A 22697-nucleotide genomic window follows, 5' to 3' on the forward strand; every position below is an offset into this window, starting at 1 on the left:
AGTGAATGCCACTTACTGGGACTATTTAGCTTAGCATGGCAACAATACTGACTTTTTAAATGTAGCTTTTGGATACAATCTTAGTACTGAAGTCCCATGACTTCAGAGTGTTTTGAACCTTTTTGTGAACTTGCTATTGACCTTTCCAATTGTGAACTGGTTTATTCTGATGAAACTGTTAGTCCTGAGGTAATTTTGAATAGCACAAGTGATTTTAAAGTTTTTAATTACTCATATAAATGCATATCTTATTCAGGCCCATGTTGATATTTTAGCTAAAGGATTTAGCTATGTGCCAGCCAGAAGAGGGCATATAGCTGAATTGTTACTGGATTTAAAAATGTATACTAGAAAATGAAATTTATGTTTATGGTTTAATTCTGGTGTTAAGCCTGAACACGCTCACTTGCAGTGTTTGAAAAACCTACTACATTTAACCCCCCTATGCATAACTTAATTCACATTTTTGAGAGAGGATGTGAACTGGATTTTATGCAAATGGTTAATGTACGTTGTGGTCAAGACAATTTGACCATGGAAGTAAAGGTTGTGGATGACAAAAACATATGGGTTATGAAACCTGATTAAGGTAACAGTATGGTCATCATGGAGAAGTTGGATTATTGTAATTGTATCAATATTGTTCTTATGAATGGGACATATACTGAGGTCTCTAAAAATGAAATTAATATTCCATTAAAAAATTGATACTATGCTTGATGACATATTATATCAGGGTCAGATTAATTTGGAAGAATATAACTGTATTAAAAATGAATACCGAGTAATTGCAAGTATTTTCGGGATTCCTAAAATCCACAAAGATTTATGTCAACCTCTGTTTATGCCTATTGTTAATGGAAAGAGATCCAAAACATTTTTATGGCCAAAGTGGTTGATTGTTATTTAAAGGATGGTTTAAAATAACTTAAACATATTTGTAAGGACATCTGGGAGTTTTGTCCCATTTAAACGATGTTATAGTTACTGAAGGTATGTTGTTTGTCACCATAATTGTCAGCTATAAAGGATCAGTCCTTCAAAAACTTGTTGGAAAGTAGACGGTCACTTAATGCAGGCTTTAATAACAATAATAAGGTATTAGGTAACTTTAAATGTAGGATGTGTAAACAATGGTCTTATTTAGCACCCAAGGGGGAAAGGTTTAAACTATGTAATTTTTATTTTTTAATTCAAGAGCATTTTAACTGTCAGTCTAAGAACATGGTGTATCTGGCAAAGTGTTTACAGTGTCCTGCTTTTTACATAGGAAAAACTACCAGACTTTTACATGAAAGAATGTATGAACATTTGTCTGACACCAAAAAAGCAAAATTAACTAATGCATTGTGTAAACATTTGGTTGAGTTTAAAGATCATGGATTTGAGTTTTCTGTAATACAGCAGATTGTCCCTAATGTTCACGGTAAAATATTACCTGAACATCTAGAACTATGTGAATTAAAGTGGCAATTATGTGGAAACACCTTTGTTTACCCTGGGCTGAGTGATTATGCTAGTATTAATTGTATATTGAAACTTTGGCATCTAGAAGATTATAGATTTAACCAACAGTCTTAATTGTTTTATTGTTCTATTGATTGTTAGCTTTAGTATTTTAAGTTGTGTTGTTGGATGTTTTTTAGTTCTGATGAAGTCCCCCTGTAAATGTTCTGGGATGAAAGCGCTTAACTCACTACTGAATTTGTTACCAAATAAAGTGGCTTTCATAAGAACAACCCTATCCTTGTCAAGTTTCATAATTCTAACAGAAGTATCACCCCTAAATTTTTCCATAAGTCCCACTCATCTTGTTTCAGATTATAATTAGTATAACGGGAAGATTGCCCAAGGTTGTAGATATCATGTCAACATAAATCTTTGAACAAGCCCAGCAGAGGAGAACAAGGGGAGTTGTAAATGCTTTCCTTTTTGAAAATATGAATTTGACCTTCCTCTTGGTCACCAAATATGATTAATAAAATAAGGTTTTTTCAAACAAGTTTAACTCCAAGAGGCAATCAGCTGTGTTAAATCTGGTGGAGGGTACAAAGGTGAAACCTCTTTCAAACAATCTAAAATGGGTATTAGAAATAATCTCATGGGAGTAATTAAATATCCTAAGGGACTTGACTACAGAAGGTTCCATGAGTAAAGGTGATTCAATCATGATTTCTTGGAGTGACAGCGACACCTCCCATGATGCTTTGGGCCCTTGATTTTTTTCCTTCTTGTTGAGGGTGATCTCATGTTACTTTAAGGCTTGCATGATCAACTGTTGGATCTGTTGAAATCCTGGGGTGGGAGATGGTCATGCAGTAGAGGAAAATCCAAATGTTTTTGAAAAAGGGACATTACTGTTCATATGACCATCACCAACGAAATGCTCTTGGGCCATTGCCTCACTCCTGTAAACTGAATTCTGCTCAGGGGCACCCATTTCATAGTTGTACCTTCCCCTGTTCATGAGGATAGGCAGTGTTGGTCAAGTAAGCTTTTGCATCTCTTTTCAACTGTTTTAACTTCTTAGCCTTAATGGGAAACATATGTCAATTTACTACAGAAAATGTCTTGTAATAACTATGTGAAGAGTGGTCAAACAGTAAATCCTTGTTAATGGCTGAGTCTTAATAGTTAATTTGTAAAGTCAATAGTTCCATCATTTTATTTTCCTTTATTAAAACTTTAAATAATTCCAGACCATGCCTATTAAATATGTCAATTAACTGACTATATAGTCGAGAACCATAACTATCCCCCTTCGGAAATTTCCACATATGAAATGCTTGCAGAACGTAACCCTTAACCACACACAACTCCATGTAACTGTTGTCAGTTTGTAATTTCTGAAACTCCACCAGGGGTTTTTGAATAGAAGACATTTGTTCTAAAAGTGCGCCTCTTTGGTTAATACCTTGGACCAGGTATGGCTCTTCAAATGACGGGCAGTAACCTAACCAATCATTTAAATTAATTCTGTTTGTTGGTCTGTTAACATTTGAATAATTAATGTCTCTAGGACTCTTGTAACCTTCCTGGCTACAATTCAGAATTGGAGGCCCTACAAAAGGAAGCACACCTTTATCCCTTATGTCAGTCCTGTGAATTAACAGTTTAGTATAAAATGCTGAATTCTTACCTCGATTATCGTCCTTTACAACTCAAGTACGGTCATCGTTCAGTGCATTCCCACAATACAAGCTGACCTGCTGGGTTCTAGCATTGCCAGAAAATCCTGATGCAATGTTAACACTGGATTGGATCCTTGCTTGTAAGCCATTTTCATTATAAGAGGTTAAAACATGAAGTGACTCCTCCAGCCATTGGGTTCTGAGTTGTATTAATGCTGTTAAATCTCCTATTAACTGGAAGGACTGTTCGCTCTCAGATGGTCTGCTGGCACTCACTTTCTCAACTACATTTTTACTAATAAAGACACCAAATGGCAAAAACCAAAAAGAACTACGAAACTATTCAGTCCAAACAAGCAACCAAATAAGAGATGGAGAGCTGGAGAAACACAGTAAACAGTTTAAAACAATTTTATTAACGCTGTCAATGCAAATCTCCCTTTTCATATAAAACACTTCTTCAGATAATTTCATATAATTAAAATGCTGTTTAAATACTGTGACCCATTCTGAATACTGAAGATCATTGGATATCTAATATTACTTGTAACGCCCATTGTATTGTCTTTACGATGTAGTTTGAAAAGTTATTTGAATAACATATATTCACCTAGAATCACTTCAAAAAACTAAATTACTCTTAATAATAAATGCACATGAAAGGTATATGATAAAATAAAATAAAATGTAAATATATAAAAAATGTAGAAAAACATTTACATTCATATTAAAAAAGACCACCAATGTTATAAATATTGGATAGTATACCATTACCCTCTAGTGGACCAAAATGAAATAACATGCACTGCTGATTTTACAGCTTAGCTGATCTAAGTTTTAGAACAGGTATAATAGACAACATTTCATTTAAACCGGGATTCCTGTTGGCCTCTAAAGTAATTTGCCAAAACAGTTCTCGGTATTCCAGTTTTGCCTCCCACATACCCCCCCGGATTTCCTTGGGAACAATTTCAAGGACAAAAAAAGAAAAACTAGATTGTGGACAAGTCAACTTATGACGAAATAATCCGTTTTTAGAATTAGCCTTGTTAATCTCATAATAATGTTCATAAATTCTTGTCTTAAGTTTACGTTCGGTCTTCCCGACATAAAATGAATTACAAACTTTACATGTAGCTAGGTAAACTAAACCTGAACTATTACAATTAGCATAAACCTTGTTCATAATATGTCTTTTCCTACTAGTAATTTCGATAGAAGGAGCATTTACTATAAAGTTACATTGGGGACACATCCCACATTTATATGTATCATATTTTAAATGACTTCTTGTAAAACTTTTCATACCTCCAAGTTCAAAAATTTTTAAAAAATTCAAATCACGTCTATATGTGAAATATAAGGGTTCCAACACTTTTGGATCAATATCTGAAATTTGTTGAAATCTTTCCCATTCCCTATACACTACTCTTTTTATTATATTGGAATCTCCATTGTAGTCGAGTATGTATGCCCCGTTAATGTCTTTCTCTTTACTTCTTAAAGTTGAATCAATGGTTGGTGAAAGATTGACCGATCTAACCCCAAAATAGGTCTAAACCTACAACTTCTGCCTTCACTAACCTCTTTTTCTATCTGGCATGTTAAGTCTGTTGGATAACCCCTACTTTTAAACATTTCACAAACTTTTTTACATTTGACCACAAATTCTGTGTCCTTAGATGTCATCCGGCTGATCCGAACCAATTGACCCTTGATAAGATTTCTCTTCTGAAAATAGGGATGGCCACTATTAAAATGCAGATATGAATTGGAAAAAGTTTGTTTCCTGAAAATTCTTGAACTAAAACTACCCAATTCCTTCGAAATACTAATATCAAGAAAATTAAGAGTGTTACGATCAATATTGTATGTAAAATCTAGGAAATGTGTAGTGCTCTTAATATAGTTTAAGAATTCCATGAATTTTTGTTCTGTATCAATCCATAATATACATATGTCATCCAAAAAATGTTTATATAATGACCAACAACCCTTAAATTCACTATTGAGGATGAATTGATCTTCCCACCAAGAAAGGACAATGTTGGCAAATGTAGGAGCACATCCTGCCCCCATAGCCACTCCCCTCAAAATACATAAAATTATTGTTTAGTACTATTTCCATAAATGAAAGTATATTATTAAAATCTGTAGTTGGGAAATTTCTAAACTTTAACATATATTCTTCCAGCCAATTTAAACCTACTTCATGGGGTATACAATCATATAAATCCACAACATCCAATGTAATGAATATCAAAGAATCGTGACATAATTCTGGTTTCAATAATCTTAATACATCCCATGAGTCCTTTAGTACTGCAGTACCCTCAAATGCCAACTTTTTAGGCTTGTTGTCTAACAACCGTGAAATAGGAGAAGTAATGGCACCTTCAGAAGAAACCAACAACCTTAAACATGGGTCTATAAAATTTTTATGGACCTTGGGAATACCAAATACCAAAGGAACTCTGGGAAATTTGTTGTACAAAAAATTATATGTATCTAAATTGAGAGAGCCTTCTAATAATAAATCGTCCAACAACATATGTATTTTTGAATTAGCTATATTAACCTCATTAACTGATGCTAAACTATATTTACTAGAATTTTGTAACTCTTCTTTCATTTTAGACTCGTAAATAATAGTATCCATCAAGACCGTACCACCCCCTTTGTCGGGTTGCATAATCCTGATGGTACGGTCTGATTTTAAATCATTCAAGTATTGTCTTTCCATTAGTGTTAGATTGGAACTAATTTTATGATTTTATACCTCTCTTCTAATTTCCCTTTCTAAAATAGTTTCAAGGTTTTTCAATTGGGGATGCAAGGGGGGATTAAAAATTCCTTTTCTCTTTAAAGCTGGGTTTGAAAATAATTCCGAACCTAAATTTCCAAAAAATAAAGCTAGATTCTTTTTTCTGATAAACAATTTTAGATCTATAACAGTTTTTACCATGTCTGCTTTCCTGTATGGAACATATTTAAAACCCTTTGAAAATAAATTGAAATGCTCTATATCAATAGAAATATGACTATAATTAAAAATGTTGTACCCTTGGTAGGTATACACCTTATTTGACTCTATAATAGAATCATCTCTGTGGTAGTTTGAAATCAGTGTTTTGTTCACTATTGGTAGTGGGGGTGGTTGTAGTTGTAAAAAGTCCGAGGTTTGTTTCGTATTCTGTCGGACCTCCTTGGAAGGGGAGGGGGTGGATAATCTAAAGGGAATTCCCCCTGTCCTACATGTTGTTCAAAACTGTTATCTGAATATCTAAACCCTCCCCTATCATTCATTTCCTGAAAATTGTCTCCTTTCTGTATAGAAAACTTTTTAAAGGGTTAAGGGGGTGGGTAGGCAGTACCTTCCTTATATTCTCTTAAATCCCTTTGTATTTTACCTTGCTTTCTTGACATATTAATTGTGCATTTCTTATCTATTTGTGTAAAAATATCATGATATTTAGCTTTCTCTTCTTCCACAGTAAACAATAAATCATTTAAAATGTTGTCATTCACCTTTTCTATTTCTTTCAACAAAAATTACTTCTCTCTTTCATTCTCTTCCTTAATGGCCCTAACTACTTCCAATCCACATTTATCAAAGATTTTTATAAGAGTAGTATGGAAGTCCGACCCTGGTTGAACCCTGTTAGGGAATTTCCAAATTCTTAATCCCTTGGGTACTATTTTATGTTTTAAACATTCATTAAAATAAACATTATCACATTCAAAACCCTTAAATTTTTCCATGAGGACATACAAATGGTATAAATTCTCCCTGTAAGTAGGGATATTTTGAATTGTACGTACTTGCTGAACGTGATTATCTAAATCATATTTTCTAGCCACATTGTCTTTGAAATGTAATAAATTTGATTTAGAAACAGTTTGACAGTCACCTTGTGTAGCGTTATTGTCAGCGCCAAAATTCAAACGTTCTGAAGACACTCTAAGTTGATTCGGAGTTTCGCTAGCATTTGTATTAAAAATATTGGGAATTCCCGTTAAGTCCATAGTTCCATTAGAATTCGACACTGGTGGACCTTGTGAATAATGTATATTGGAACCCGAAATGGATGCCGTCTTGTGAATGCATTTCCTTAGCATTTCCTGGTCATCTGGAACACCAGATAAAATAGCAGCAAATGACTGGCAAACTGGTGTAAGAAACTCCACAAGTTGGGAGAGCTGGCCGATCATCTTGCGCAGCTCTCCCTTTCTACTTCTGGGCAAATCATCCTCTGCCTCCACTCCTGGTTGCTCAGCCATCAAAAAACCAGTAAAGACACCGAATGGCAAAAACCAAAAAGAACTACGAAACTATTCAGTCCAAACAAGCAACCAAATAAGAGATGGAGAGCTGGAGAAACACAGTAAACAGTTTAAAACAATTTATTAACACTGCCAATACAACTCTGCGTTTTCGTATAAAACACTTCTTCAGATAATTTCATATAATTAAAATGCTGTTTAAATACTGTGACCAATTCCGAATACTGAAGATCATTGGATATCTAATATTACTTGTAACACCCATTGTATTGTCTTTACGATGTAGTTTGAAAAGTTATTTGAATAACATATATTCACCTAGAATCACTTCAAAAAACTAAATTACTCTTAATAATAAATACACATGAAAGATATATGATAAAATAAAATAAAATAAAATGTAAATATATAAAAAATGTAGAAAAACATTTACATTCATATTAAAAAAGACCACCAATGTTATGAATATTGGATAGTATACCACTACCCTCTAGTGGACCAAAATGAAATAACATGCACTGCTGATTTTACAGCTTAGCTGATCTAAGTTTTAGAACAGGTATAATAGACATTTCATTTAAACCGGGATTCCTGTTGGCCTCTAAAGTAATTTGGCAAAACAGTTCCCGGTATTCCAGTTTTGCCTCCCACATACCCCCCCCGGATTTCCTTGGAAACAATTTCAAGGACAAAAAAAGAAAAACTAGATTGTTACAAGTCAACTTTTTAATATGAATGTAATGTACACTAACAGAATATTAGGAATAGCTGAACATAACCCGTTAATGGAAAATCGGTCTCCTCTTTGGGTGACAATCTATTATTGATATATTAAAGCTCTAGGTTTCAATCCCAAAGCACTTCCATTCCTGAAGCAGAAACTTATAACATTATAGAGCCCTTAAAACATTCTATCAACTTAGCGCAAAAACTCTTTCAATTCTTGAACCTTAGACAAGCCATGACAATACTGCAACTCCTTCATAAAAACTCAAATTTAAAAATAAACAATAAGATGCTGGACTTAGTCCCTTTTCCCAGGCTGAAAGATAAAACAATCCAAGATATGTATCCCTACCTTAACTGTTCAATACAAGAAATGAGGACCAACTTAAACCTCCCTAAATCACACATAATAATCCTAAGACAAATAAATGAACTGTGTTCCAGTTACCTCCAAAATGTTACTATGGCCAATAGTGACATAGAAACTTGTATCAGGTTTTGGAAAACTATTATCACAACAAAGAAAACTCTTACTAATTCATATAAAATGATAAATGAAATCAAATACCAGAAAGACCTCCTCGTCTCTAACTCCTGGAGAAAAATTAAACCACCATAGATGATCAGCAAATAAGCCAGGCAATCAATCTAACACTGAAGATTATACCCCTCAAAAAGTTAGCATACACTCAGCTCATGATCAATAATAATGCTTATTTTACACCTGCAATCCTACACAAATTTAACACATCAAAATCACCTTTCTGCCCACACTGTAAGGACCACATAGCTGACTTAATCCATGTATTTTGGAGCTGTAAATGTGTCTATAAACTCTGGAACTCTCTCAAGGTACAATTACAAAAAACAGGTTATTAAACATCAACATTAACTTGGGAATTCACTCTATTACACATTCTCCCACCCAACATACCAAGAAAACAAGCAAATACACTTTTAACAATTTTCCTACTAATGAAACTGTATATAGCTTTTAAATGGCTAGATACGATAAATATCTCTTGGGAGGGTTTTAAACAAGTAGCTATACAACACCTTTTAGCTCTTAAATAATAATAGATAAAAGAAACAAAAACATGAAATCCAGAGAGATTTGGGAACAAACCTTTAATATCATATTAGCATAATTCATCACACAGCAACTTAGAAATACACTATAATGGAACCAAAGAACACATACAAGTTCAGATATTAAATAATAACTTGGATATTACGAATGTATATACTGTCTATATAACTGTGGAACTAACAGTGAAAGCATCTATGTACATAGTGTAAATAGATATGTTGTACGACCTATATCCTGTGGTATTTGACATCAATGTATAACATATATATATATATATATATATATATATATATATATATATATGGTCATGTTGTAAGATAGTTTTTATTTGTGACATTTATTAATGTAAAAATAAAAATAAAAATTATTGAAAAAAAAAATTCTCCAGAGACAGTAGCACTTTGAATAATAGAACCATAGGTTTGGACAGTTATTCCACTTATAAAACCATCACCTATTTATTCTAAGTATAACAATATCAGAACATACAACATTTAAATAGGTAACCAAATTGCTTAATGTAAATAGTCGAAAGTCCTAGCTAGATAGTCATAGCTAAAACTTCACAAAACTGAAGACATGAAACATTTGCCAACTCTTGAGTGATTTCAGAAATACATGTTTTTCAATTGTTGCTGTGCATTTGCCAAATACAGATTGATAAACATTTCCAAATTATTCAAACTCCCAGCTTCTCTACAATCCATAATGTAATATATAGAGGGACTTTATATTTAACTCATAAATAATATAAATTAAGTCTGAAGACACAAATGTCTGAACATTGATGGTACAGGCTGTAGTCAATCACTCCCATGTGGTAGATAGATGCTTCTTGTTTAAGACAAAAGGGATTCCTTGACTTCTTTCTAGCATGTTTTTGCTGTTGAAGTGGTCTTTTGGAGAGCACTGGTGCCTCCACCTCCTTGCTCAGACCTAGGGTTGCCAAATCAGCAAATATATTTTGTATCTTCTGCAATGAATGCTTTCCATAGCTCCTTCAGAATCAGCATTGGTATTTTTATTTATTTATTAAATTAATTATTTATTTATTTATTTGTTGTTTGTCTTTGACTGATGAATGTATCAGTTTATACTCTCTATCCTTATTTGGCAAGTTGTCCATATCAATTTCTAGATACCTAGATGTCTTAAGGAACTAGCTTTTTATCTTCTTCTTCTGTTTACCTCTTAGTAGCTAAAGTTAAATTAGACAAGACTTACTCCTGTTTTCCTTACTTGTGTTTCTTAAGTCTATTGTCCATCTCTATCTGTTTGAATTCTTCCAATCCAGGGGCTGGTTCTGCCCCTCTAAAATTGTCTTTCATGGCAATGGCTATGTCCTGCAGTCTGGCCTTCCATTTCTTGCTGTACGTCTTGGCTTATTGCAGGATACTGCATCTTCTAAAGTGTCCTCCTTCCACTAGCACGAAGAATAGGCCCACCATTAGCCATTTGTGATCTGCATGGACCAAAGATTAAGCCATAAATTTTGCATGTAACTGCTGGAAAAATCTTGAAAAATCTGAATTACCATAGATTCAGTCTTCAAGGCTCATGACAACTGGACATTGTTCAACAGTCATGCTCTAGAAGTGTACGTCTAAGTCCAGCTTCGAGAGAAACATTGCACAGGACACTAAGGATAATCACAAGGCTTTCTTTAGTTATGTTAGGAACCTGGGTGGGAATTCCCAGATATGCTCAGAATTAGTCCAAAATGACAAAAAATACACCAAACCCACAGACATTGCCAACATCCAAGCTGACAGGTTCAGCGCAACCCCCCCCTCCCCACCAAAAGGGCAAATATCTATCCCAGCAGAGTGCTGCCCTGCTGACATCTCAGATGCTCAGGTAACAGCCGCCCTCTCCAAAGCAAAAAACACAGCATCAATGGGACCAGATGGTGTCCCGGGCTGCGTCCTACATGAACTCCAAGAAGAGCTAAACCCAAACATAAAACTACTGTTCAGTCTTAGCCTTACTACAGGATATGTACCCAAAGAGTGGCGTACAGCAACAGTGGTCCCTCTCCACAAAAGTGATGCCTCAACGGATCCTGGAAACTATCGCCCCATAAGCCTGACTAGCTTGGTCTGCAAAGCTATGGAAAGGATCATCATGGACCTCATAAATAAAGATATTGGGACCTACAGTCACTGGATCCTACCCAGTTCGGCTTTGTTAAGGGCAGATCCTGCCTCTTAAACCTGGTCGATTTCTTTGAAACAGTCACCAAGGCCATTGACGAGGGGAAGGTGGTCCACACAGCCTACCTGGACCTCGCAAAAGCCTTCGATACAATACCCCACTCGGGCATTATAGATAAGCTCACCAGCTTAAATATAAACCCCTATGTCACTAGATGGGTTGCAAACTGGCTCGAGGACAGAACCTACATGGTTAGAATTGCTGGAGCCATGTCAGACTCCAAACCAGTTACAGGTGGCATTCCACAAGGCTCAGTCATGGGACCTCTCTTGTTCGGTATATATTTCTCGGAGATACAGGCCAACACGGAAGGACTGTGGCTGACCAAGTTCGCAGATGACTGCAAACTGGGTGCCATAATCGACTCTCCAGCTGACACAAGCATCCTCCAAAAGGGCCTCATAGAAACAGACAATTGGTGCCAGAGCCATGGCCTCAAGCTAAGCGCCAAAAAGTGTATAGTCATCCCCTTTAGCAAAAACAAAGTGCCCACAAATTACCACATAGGTGGTAATCCATTAAGTACAGAAGAAGTAATTAGGGACCTGGGGACCCAAGTTGATAGCAATCTCTCATTTGACAACCACGTGGCCAAATTGGTTAGAAAAACATTTTATATAGCCCACCTAATCATGAAGGGATTCACATCTAGATCAGGGGAGGTCATCGTGCCTCTTTACTCATCCCTCATCAGGCCCATAATTGAGTACAATGCCCCTTTTGGGATGTACCTTACCAGACACCTGCAGCAACTGGAAAGACCCCAAAAGTACCTCACCAAGAGGATCAAAGGGCTCAAACAGATGCCATATGCTGCCCGGTTAAAGAAACTCCAGCTCTACTCAGTGGCATACCGCCTGCTCAGAGGCGATCTGTGCCTGATGTATAAAGCCATGTCCAACCCGGAATTAATGGACATGCACCACCTCAGAAAATCCAAATCCCATCGAGCTACACTCTTGAGAGACTTGAACCTCAGCACTGAAATAAATAGGACATGCTGGAGGGACAGATTCATAACCCAGAGACTCCCTTCACTCTGGAATAAAATCCCAGTCCAGGTTAGGCAGAGTCCCTCATTGACTCTCTTCAAGAGGAATCTTGATGAGTGGATGGGAGATCGTAGGTTTACCCTGGGTATCACTTCTGTGTCACTGTTAGACAGAGGCACACTATACTAACCTCAAAAAAGGGCATAGCAAAATTAATTTAAAATGGGTGGCGAAAGCCAAACACACTCTGGCTAGGCTTATAAATGCCCTAGGGCAGATAGCCTAGTATGAACCTATGAACCTATGAACTTATGTGTGGATGTTGTATATTTTGTATATTGTATTTTTTATATCACAGCCTGGTATATTACTGGTGGCCGTGACACTGCTATTAGTTGTGGTAATAGCTTTCTGGTTCTCATAAAAAGTAATGGAAGAAAAGCAATTTAGAGTCAAGGGAGTGTTCACTGGGGTAATTAGGAGAGAAAAAAATCTGTTTTATTTTCTGGATACTGTATATCAACTGATAAACATATATCATTGGGATTCACAGAGATCAGTAGAAACTCAGAGGAACACTAGTGTTTTGTCTTGTTCAAGTCTTGCCCTTAAGGCTGAAAAAAAAATTGACATTATTTGGGTAAATTTTCATTCAGATGTTACACCAAGATAAATGATCTGACAAGAAAACTGAACAGTTGTTTGTTTCTTTTTAGAACAATAAAACAGGTATAGTCAGTCATTGACTGGAGCCTTTGTAACTAGTTAGTTAATTATATTACCACACAAACTGGGTGTCCAGTCTAAAGTTAGAGCAGAATTTGCTTCAGTTGTCTGTAGGACTTGCTTTAGATAATTTACTCCAATATGGGAGCTAAGGATGCTCCATATAGCATTCTCTGTCATGTTATGGATTCATACAGTAATGATCCTTAGTTAAACATAAAACTTTTGAGTGAGTGTACTTGCTGGAACTGCAGATGTTTTTCAGCACTAGGATCATTACTACCAAAATAGGTTTTCTCCATCCATCTCCATATTCCACTTCTGAGCAGTAAAACACAACAGTACTGGCAAACTCCATTTCCTCTTTATAACTGAGCTCAGTGTAGTACGCATGCAAACAGGTTGCAGTAATAGATCAGTATATTGACATGATTGCTAAAAATATTTAGTTGGAGCACTGATACTGCCTCTGGTTTTATTTCCAACCATTTAAAGATTTCTGAAGCATCTGCCATTTTATTCAAACATATGTTATTATGTTGATTGAACGTATACAGTCTGTACTTATTTTAACAGAAAAGAAAAATAACCCGTGCAATTACTTTTCTTCTTCATAAGGTTCGCTTGTATGCCAGGCCTGACGCAGTTCGAAGAGGATCTGGAGACTATGCCTTGAATATAACAAAGAAGCTCCTAGAATTTTATGAAGACTATTTTAAAGTACCATATTCTCTTCCTAAACTAGGTAAGTGGTGCATCAAAGGCTATAAAGCTGGAGAACTGCAAATTATGTGAATGATATTTATTTATTTATTTGCATCAACACTTTGACACCAATATCCTAGTCATGAATAACATACACTTAGCTAATGGTAAACAGAATTATGTTTTTTTTTTCTGTTATTGATACCAAATCATCTTCACTCAGGAAACTACCTTAAGCTATAAGACACACATTTCGAGCTAGATGGCTATTACTACATACCTTTGGATGAAGTTTTACCTGACACTGCAAGTAAACGTTTTTCTAGACTGTCATACCACAGCAGCCAGCTTAACAAGTCCTTCTCTTGGGTTGCTATAAAATCTGAAAGTATAATATTAAGCAGTTTAAAGAGTGACTCTGGTTCAGAAAGTATAATTCACATGTATCACATGTTAATCTGTTTTGCAGACCACTCTAATTATTGTTGCTACTATTTGCATTGAAATGTAGCATTACAGTGGTAGTTATTCTTTATAACATGATTTTTGTTTGCAGTGCTGGATTACACGTTTTGTATTAAATGACAATGACAAGTTTGGGTAGGTCCCTAGATAGGGAACAATGAAGACGGCATATTAACATTTGATGATTTAGTGTTTAACTGTATTTCAAAATAAAATAAAAGAAAATTTTACAATGTATGTTTCAGACCATTTTAACTTTGTCCTGGAGGGTATACATGTGTGGCAGTGATTGTAAGCTAAAATGTTAAAGAAACTAGCATATATGGAGAAGCTATGCAGATAGTTCATCACTTAATAAGTATACTGCACATGTATGCATTAATGTCTTGGCATGCTGACAGATTATAGGATTTTACGACAGGATAATGCTTGTTTGACTGCTTATCAGCTAGTTAACTGTAGCCAATTTTCCAAACAAACAAACGAACAACATTTTTCAAACAAATTGGAAAAAATGAAGGATTTTCAACTAACGATACTTATCTAGAGTTGTATGTTTTCATGCTTTCCATTTTATTTGTCTTTTGGGAATTCACTAATTACAGAGGATTACAAACATTAAAGATTTAATGTTTAGAATTGTTTTATTTACTGGAAAAGTCCTGATACAGGAGATATATGAGTGCACAGCAATGGAAAGTATTGTAGGATAGAATGCAACACTATGGGGTCCCTTATCACTGTTGCATCTATTCATCTCCCGTGTTTGAGGCTCCAAAGTTGTATGTATTTTCTTAGTGTTAAGTTAGACACACTCAGAGTGGGTGGAGGATTTCACTAAAGGCTTGTTTTTTCTTCTTCCTGTTTCTGATTTTCAGTGCAGGTATACAGATGTGTAGCTACTGTTTAAAATGTATCCCATCTGGGGAAATGAGGACTGGATTTTCCTTTTTGTATGTGGTGTTATTCTATAAGTTTCAAGTACTCTGATGTCCAGCATTCACTAGAGCAGTTTGCTACTGACTATGAAGCAAACAGAATAAAAATTAGCATGTAGAAATCAAGACTCATGGTTCTCTGCTAAGGAAAGAGTGGCTGCTCTATGCAGGTGAACAGAAAGCAGCTACCTTGGGTGGAAGAGTTTAATGATGTCGGGGTGTTGCTCATTCAGGTGGTCAAAGGGAAACAGAGACTGATCAGCAGACTGGTGCAGTGTTAAAAATACTACAAAATGCATACTGGACAGTGATGAACTGAGTCACAGGACTGAACTCTAAGATTATCTGTCACTTTATATCCCCAGCCGGGAGCCGTTTATAATCTCGAAATACTGAAATGTCGAATTTTACTATCTCGAAACTATAAGCCCGAAATTTTAAAATAGCGAAAGTTCATAATCGCGAATTCAAATATCTCGAATTTGCAGTTATGGCCTTACTCTACATGATGTCCGGGATTGTGTGTTTATGGTGAGCGGTGCCGTGCGTGTATCTAGGTGTTTTGTCAGGTAAGTGGGTGTTTTGTAAGGGATTTGAATGGGGGTTAGAGTGTGCTTGAGAGTGCTGATATGTTTGATGTGTGTGTGTGTGTGTGAGGAATTGGAGAATGTGTGTGTGTGAGTTTGCATTTGTTTCCTGTTTGTGCGATCTCAGAGTTAGTATATATAAGTAGGTGGTGTGGGGGCATAGCTTATGTGTGTATGAGTTGTGTATGTGTGTAGTTTTTGTTTGTTTATGTTGTGATGTGGATGTTGTGGTGTATGTATGGTGTAGTGTATGCGGTTTGTTCAGTGTTTTGAATTCTATGGTTTTGGGCTCAGGGTTTTGTAGTTTCGGTGTTTTGTGGATTTGGTTTCATAGTTTTGAGCTACTGAAATTCGATGTTTCAGTATTTCGAGATTATGAAGTGAATCCCCCCAGCCTCACCTGTGGACATAAGCTTTGAGTAGTTGCACAAGGACCAGGCGGCAGATAAAGAGAGCAGAAATGAGTTTTCTTTGCTCAATTCCTAGAATCACTGCCCATGTCAGAGTGAGGACATTAGAGCACAAGCACTGTTTCCCCAGATTCAAAAAAGTCTGTTGAGGTGGTTTGGACAATTTTGAAGGATACCAACTGATTTTTCCCATTAATAGTATAACAGCATAGCAATTGGGAGAAGATCACAGAGCAGATCCAATATGTATTAGTGGGGTTATATCTATCAACATTCTTCTAATATCTGGATATCTAAAGAAATGCTGATGCTTGGTCTTCCCTTCTCAGCTTGTTAATGTCTGACCTTCATCAAGGCAATTTATTTACAAATTTGCAGGACTGAATTTTATTTTCTGATTTTATAACAAAATAATATGCACAAAGACATATTACCTACTTGCCTTAAATGACACTATTTGCCTGGGTAGTAAGCAGTTATCTAATTCTTTACCCTAGAGCTCTGTGCTTCATTTGTACATACAGGTTAGCAGTAAGAGTTTATGAGGTCTTCATTAGCATACCAAATGGGATATAATTATCAGGTGAAATGTAATATTCCTGTGCTCAGCAAAACAGAGCAGTGTATATAAATGTTCCTTCTGATTCCATGAGCAAGCATCTTAGGATCCTAAGAGTACAAGTCTGTAAGAAATATGCAGTTTGTCTACACAAACTGCACTCACTTATTTCACTGAGTCACATGTTAATTTGGCTTAAATGTATTTGGGCATATAATTCAGAATACGCCCTGATTATAGATGATTTATAATGGTGAAAATTCTAAGTCACTGAATAAGGCTATGCACTTTTCCATTACCTTTAAGGCTATGAACCTTTCCAATACCTGAAGAAACAGTACCAGGAAATAGTTATGGTGTCATATAAAACAATCACTGCTAGTACAAGGTGCCATAAACTGAAGGTGCTGCCTTTATATCCGTTATGAATGCTGAACCCTAATTCATTTGTAGCAAGCATTTTGCTACTTCTTTGGTTTGTGATGCATCATCGCTCTGTTTTCCACCTCTTCCCCAGTTCTTTCATCCTATGAAGATACATTTCTGAAAGTGAGAGCATTTCCATTATTCCTCTCGGGTACTTACACCGAAGATACATTACTGAAAGTGAGAGCATTTCCATTATTCCTCTCGGGTACTTACACCGAAGATACATTACTGAAAGTGAGAGCATTTCCATTATTCCTCTCGGGTACTTACACCGAAGATACATTACTGAAAGTGAGAGCATTTCCATTATTCCTCTCGGGTACTTACACCGAAGATACATTACTGAAAGTGAGAGCATTTCCATTATTCCTCTCGGGTACTTACACCTCGTCATGCTCTCCCCAATTGAACTAAAGGAAATCAACACATATTCCCCGGTTCAGAAAGCAATTCAAATAGCCTTCTTCATCCAGTACAAATGTTCCTGCTTCAACACAGGGTATATCGCCTAAAACGCTATCCCTATCTCCTTATATGTATGCATAGTGCATTACACACTGCTTGATTATACATTGCACTGTGCTTGTTCACTAAAATGCATTTGTACATTTCTAGCTAATTAGTCTGAAATACTCTGTTATTTCTTACATTTCTGTGTTTTTGTTTATTAAAAGTTTGGTATTTCACCTAGGTTGAGCCTGAAATTGGTGAACATTGATCACTGCACTACCCAGGTAAACAAATATAAGTAAATAACTACATCGTCTGAGAATGACAGTTCTGGATCTCCACCCTTATACAAGGGAACACAGTAATGCTAAGGTCCAACAGCCTCAGATGTTAATTACAAGATTGATAGCAATGCCTGTAACTGTTAAAAAGAGAAAAGTTACAGAAAATGTTGTTTTCCTTCCCTTTCCCCAGGAACTGTGTTTTGTCTGTTCTTAATACCTGTGGCTCACCTATGGATTAATTTTGTTTCTGCATCTGTGTCACAGGTAGAAATCAACTATTGAGAGGACACCCCTATTAAGTAAAAATTTTAATACCATGAAGCCTCATAATGCATTGAGTAGAGACCCTTTAACAGTAGGCTAGCAAATGCTTAAAAGGTACATACTTTTTTTCATAAAAGCTAAGTCTGTAACAATCTTAATTTAGTGACATATATTTATAACCAGTAAAATGTGCTTATGCCGTCCAGAGATTACATATTTAATAAAACAATATAAATGAAATTAAATGACACTTTAGTAACCCAAATAAAATGTAATGCTGCTTATAATTTAGTTATTGAGGAAAACAATTTTTTAGAATTCCTTTACAAAGTAAATAAAACAATGTACACAGAGTAAGGATCATATGTAACTGCAGCTTTCATTTAATCACAGAAAAGTAGACCATAATACTTAATCTTGAAGTGCTGCAGCTTGCAAAAAGAAAACTGAAACATTTCCTAGTGATCTGTCTGGTCAATAAGAGAAAATCATCAAATATTCATTTATAGCTAGTAATAAAAAGTGCATCACATACGGTGTACTCATGACCTTTTATAAAAATGCATGATAAAAATTGTAATATAACTTTTCTTGATGCAGAATGATACATGCTTATATTACTATGATACAGTTGTGCAAAACATGTAGTGTAACATATTAAATAATAAAAACATGCATAACAAGGTCCATTAAGCACACTTAGAAATTATTACAGGAAAGATTTATTGTAGCAATTAGCAAATCAGTTCTGAAATACTTTCAGAGTGTGCTCAATGAACTGTGCTATTTATGCTTTTCTGTTTAGATTTACTGCCTGAAACAAACAACTAGACCATTAACTGGCAACAGTGAACTGTTACTATATTAAAGAATAACCATTTATCATAGCAATAAAGTTGATGTACACTTATTAAGTATCCAAGCAACAACATTGCCTTTTCTTGACTGATTAAATCCTATGAGCTGCTCGGTAGCACTTTCATTGAATAGCACTACAGATTACATCAGAATGTCGCTCCAGTATTACTGCTGAACTCCTCTGTTAAACATTGTGTGTGTATCAACTTTTGAGTGCAATTCTTAATTCGAATTATATAAAAATGTTATAAGATGCTCTACAATTCAAGAAAATTTTATAGCTCAGAGTGATATTTTTTTTAACTTTCAGGGATTTTTCTCCATAGGAGTTTTGCAGCAGCAGCAGTAAAAGAAAAACAGTGACTCGCAATGACATGCTCTTCTAAACATAAGTGACATTGTTGTGACTTAGTGAAAGCATTTTGGAACACATAGGGAGTAGCAGCGGCCTTAGGTCAACTGGTGCCCTAGGCATAAGGGCTCCATGGTGCCCCCCACCACACCACTTGATGCCCCCATCCTGGTCTACCTACACCAAATAAATACTAGAAAAGCGCCCCTGCTAGTCTGGCACCCTAGGCAGCCACCTAGTTGTCTTATGCCTAAGGCCGGCTATGGGGACAAGCACTGCATATCTTGACAGAAGCTCATCCCAGCCTCATCGCCATCTGCAAGTATACATTCTCCTTTGTCCTAAAAAATATGGGTAAGTAGCAAGAAAAACAGTAAAAAAGGAAGGTTTAACAGTTGCTGTTTGACATATAAAGAACTAATAAAGGTTTTATTTCAAACTTCACATTCAACAAGACATCAGTATGGCATTGCAGTATCACATACACAGATCTGTAATGAAGTCACTCTTCAATCAGTTAAATATTTTCATAACAGAGCAGATTGTGGTTAGGAGCTGTATGGAGACCATTAGGTCTCAGCCAAGCCATTGAGTATCTGTGGAATTATTGCTGCCTGGAGTATTTTGAATCAATAAGTAGCTGGGAAACTACAGAGAGGATTCAGAAGTTACAAGAGTATAGTGTAAAAGAACATGAAGTGAAAAAAATTTGCAATAATTATAAAATGTAAGCTAGTGTGTTCCTCTTAGAAATACACCCCAACTAAAAATTATATAGTATGTTCAATAATAAACTAACTTCCTGCGCTCCTGATATTTAGCTACTTTTTTTTATACAGGCATTGACAAGTCATTATAATATCAAATACATTCATTTTCCTCTCTAATAGTCATGAAAGCAAGCTCATTTTGCACATATTTAAAGGCATACCCATATTTCTCTGCACTTTGCTCTCATATAAAGCAACTCCAAGTTTCATATTTCATTCTAGTTACTGTTGTGTGTGTGTGTGTGTGTGTGTGTGTGTGTGTGTGTGTGTGTGTGTGTGTGTGTGTGTGTGTGTGTAGTTACATGTGCATACATACTATATATATATATATATATATATATATATATATATATATATATATATATATAATTAGGTATATATTGCAGTGGCTTTTAAACACAATGTAGTTGCATTAAACTTAAGCCAAAAAAAAAAAAAACAGGTGCAAACTCTTTTCCAAAAAACATGTACTCAAAGTGAGTCACAAAACATATTGGTTATGTTAAAGGTCTAACCAAATATGCACAATCTGTCATAAAGTTCCCAGCACAGTCCAAAGATGCGTTGATCCTCCTGCTGAATCGTTTGAAGGAAGATATCGTACTTCTACAAAGTGATTCATCAAGATTTGCTTTTACCAAGCTTGTCAACCAGGACAGCTAACCAGGGTACACATCTTCCCCCTCCTTGAGAGCCTACCTTTTCTGACTAGCAAGGCCATTTTAATAGAATAATTGGTAATCCCACTAGAGCCCTCTCTAACCAATACAGCATTGTCTGCTTTAAAAGAACGGTCCTCTTTAAACTATGGTTTTAAAGAAACAGTTGTGTTTACACTATTTACAGCACCATGTCTTAGCAGGTTTTAGCAGGTTTAATTGATTTTACAACTTGTGGAATTATTTCTCACGTTCCACTTTAATAAACAACTCAAACACCAAAGACCTTTGACGACCTTTATTGTTTAATATAATAAATGATAAATGCATGAAACTTTATTAAGCATAACATAACTTCAATTTCTTGGAGGAGAAAGCATCAAATAACTATCCATAAGGGCAGCATAACCACTCACCCTTAGAATAAGCAGCGTCCCCCCATTTGCTCACTTATCCTCACACTTACAAGACAGCATTCCACTGCTCACCTTCAACACCTCCTTTCCAAACCAAAACCACCAAGTCCAAACAACCTCCATCGACAATCTTTCACCACTTCAAACTCCTTCCACCATTTATCCAACAGAGGGGGAACAGAAGAGGGGCAAGCCTGTCCATCTTCTTGCCCTCCAGTCCTATGGGGTGTTCCCCTACACACCCTACCCTCACTAAACAGTCCCTCCAAAAACAACCCCAAATTCAAATTAAATGAATCAAATCCAAATTCACTAAGGTGAACCCCATCTGCCTTAAACCACATAGGGACCCCATCATCAAACTTACTGTACTGAATAGTATGCATCCCCATCCCCTTCAATTGTTTTGCTAACTGAATATTCACATACTAGCTCTCTCAAATGCAGAAAATGTTTTTGCATTCCTCCAAACAAAATGAGGAGTAATCTCTGACCAAACCAGACACACCAATGAATAAAGCTTCCTTAAGGCTAAAACGTCTTCACAAATATGACAAACTAGCTGCTTCTTTAGTATCACGCCCAAATCATTACCTGCTAGATACGAATTCGAGGCAGCCCCCACTGGCTCTGTAACATCATGAATACCTGAAGAAGCCAGTTCCACTTCAACCCTCTAACACCATGCCAGGTGACCTTCCATCCAAAACGCTGCAAGGCTAAGTCAGTGCCATTGCTCCTAACCACAGCTCGTCTAGCTGCCCAATACATGAAAGAGTGGCCGAAAATGGTAATTCTTTTCCCTAAAAAAAAAAAAAAAATTAACAATAACATAAAAAGTACCAATCCTTATTTAATATAAGTAAAAAATGCCTTAGAAGACCATCACCTCACCCTTTTAATGACTTCAATCGACCTGCCTCCTTTTGCTAGGTCAGATGCCCTAGCCATCCTAAAAGAATGAGTAGAAAATGTGTCCCCCTCAAGGCCCATATTGAAAAAGGCACTTCTCATGACTAAATTCAGCTGCCCCCCATTAATGCCATACCACTTATGGATGTAAAAACTAATTTGTGTACTCTACCCTCTCTAGCCACATGCAGTCTCCTTCCCCATGCTTCCGGACACATCCATTCTGGCCTAACTTCCCCCACAACTATAGATGCCCCTTTCCCTTCCTGATTAGTTTTCAATGACATCAAACTAATGTGCACTGCCCTTGTCAACATCAGAACATCATCCCATACCAGCGACCCTAGCAACAGTGACACCCAAAAAGCTCCACAGTACAGCCATACACTCAACGTGCCCCACATTACATTTTCCTCTGAGCTTCCGCATACTCTGCTTAAACCCTGTAACAACATTCTTAAAATTCTTGTAGTCAC

General features: G+C 36.1%; 1 protein-coding gene across 1 annotated transcript in view; it reads left to right on the forward strand.

Moving 5' to 3' along the window:
• Positions 1-22697, forward strand: part of TRHDE (thyrotropin releasing hormone degrading enzyme) — a 5519112-nt gene that overhangs the window by 902941 nt on the left and 4593474 nt on the right. The window contains 1 exon segment of the mRNA XM_044088069.1: positions 13782-13908. Coding sequence (XP_043944004.1) covers positions 13782-13908 — 127 coding nt within the window.

The sequence above is a fragment of the Protopterus annectens genome, chromosome 11.part0, assembly GCF_019279795.1.
Source record: "Protopterus annectens isolate FY-2018-M chromosome 11.part0, PAN1.0, whole genome shotgun sequence".
NCBI lineage: Eukaryota > Metazoa > Chordata > Ceratodontiformes > Protopteridae > Protopterus > Protopterus annectens.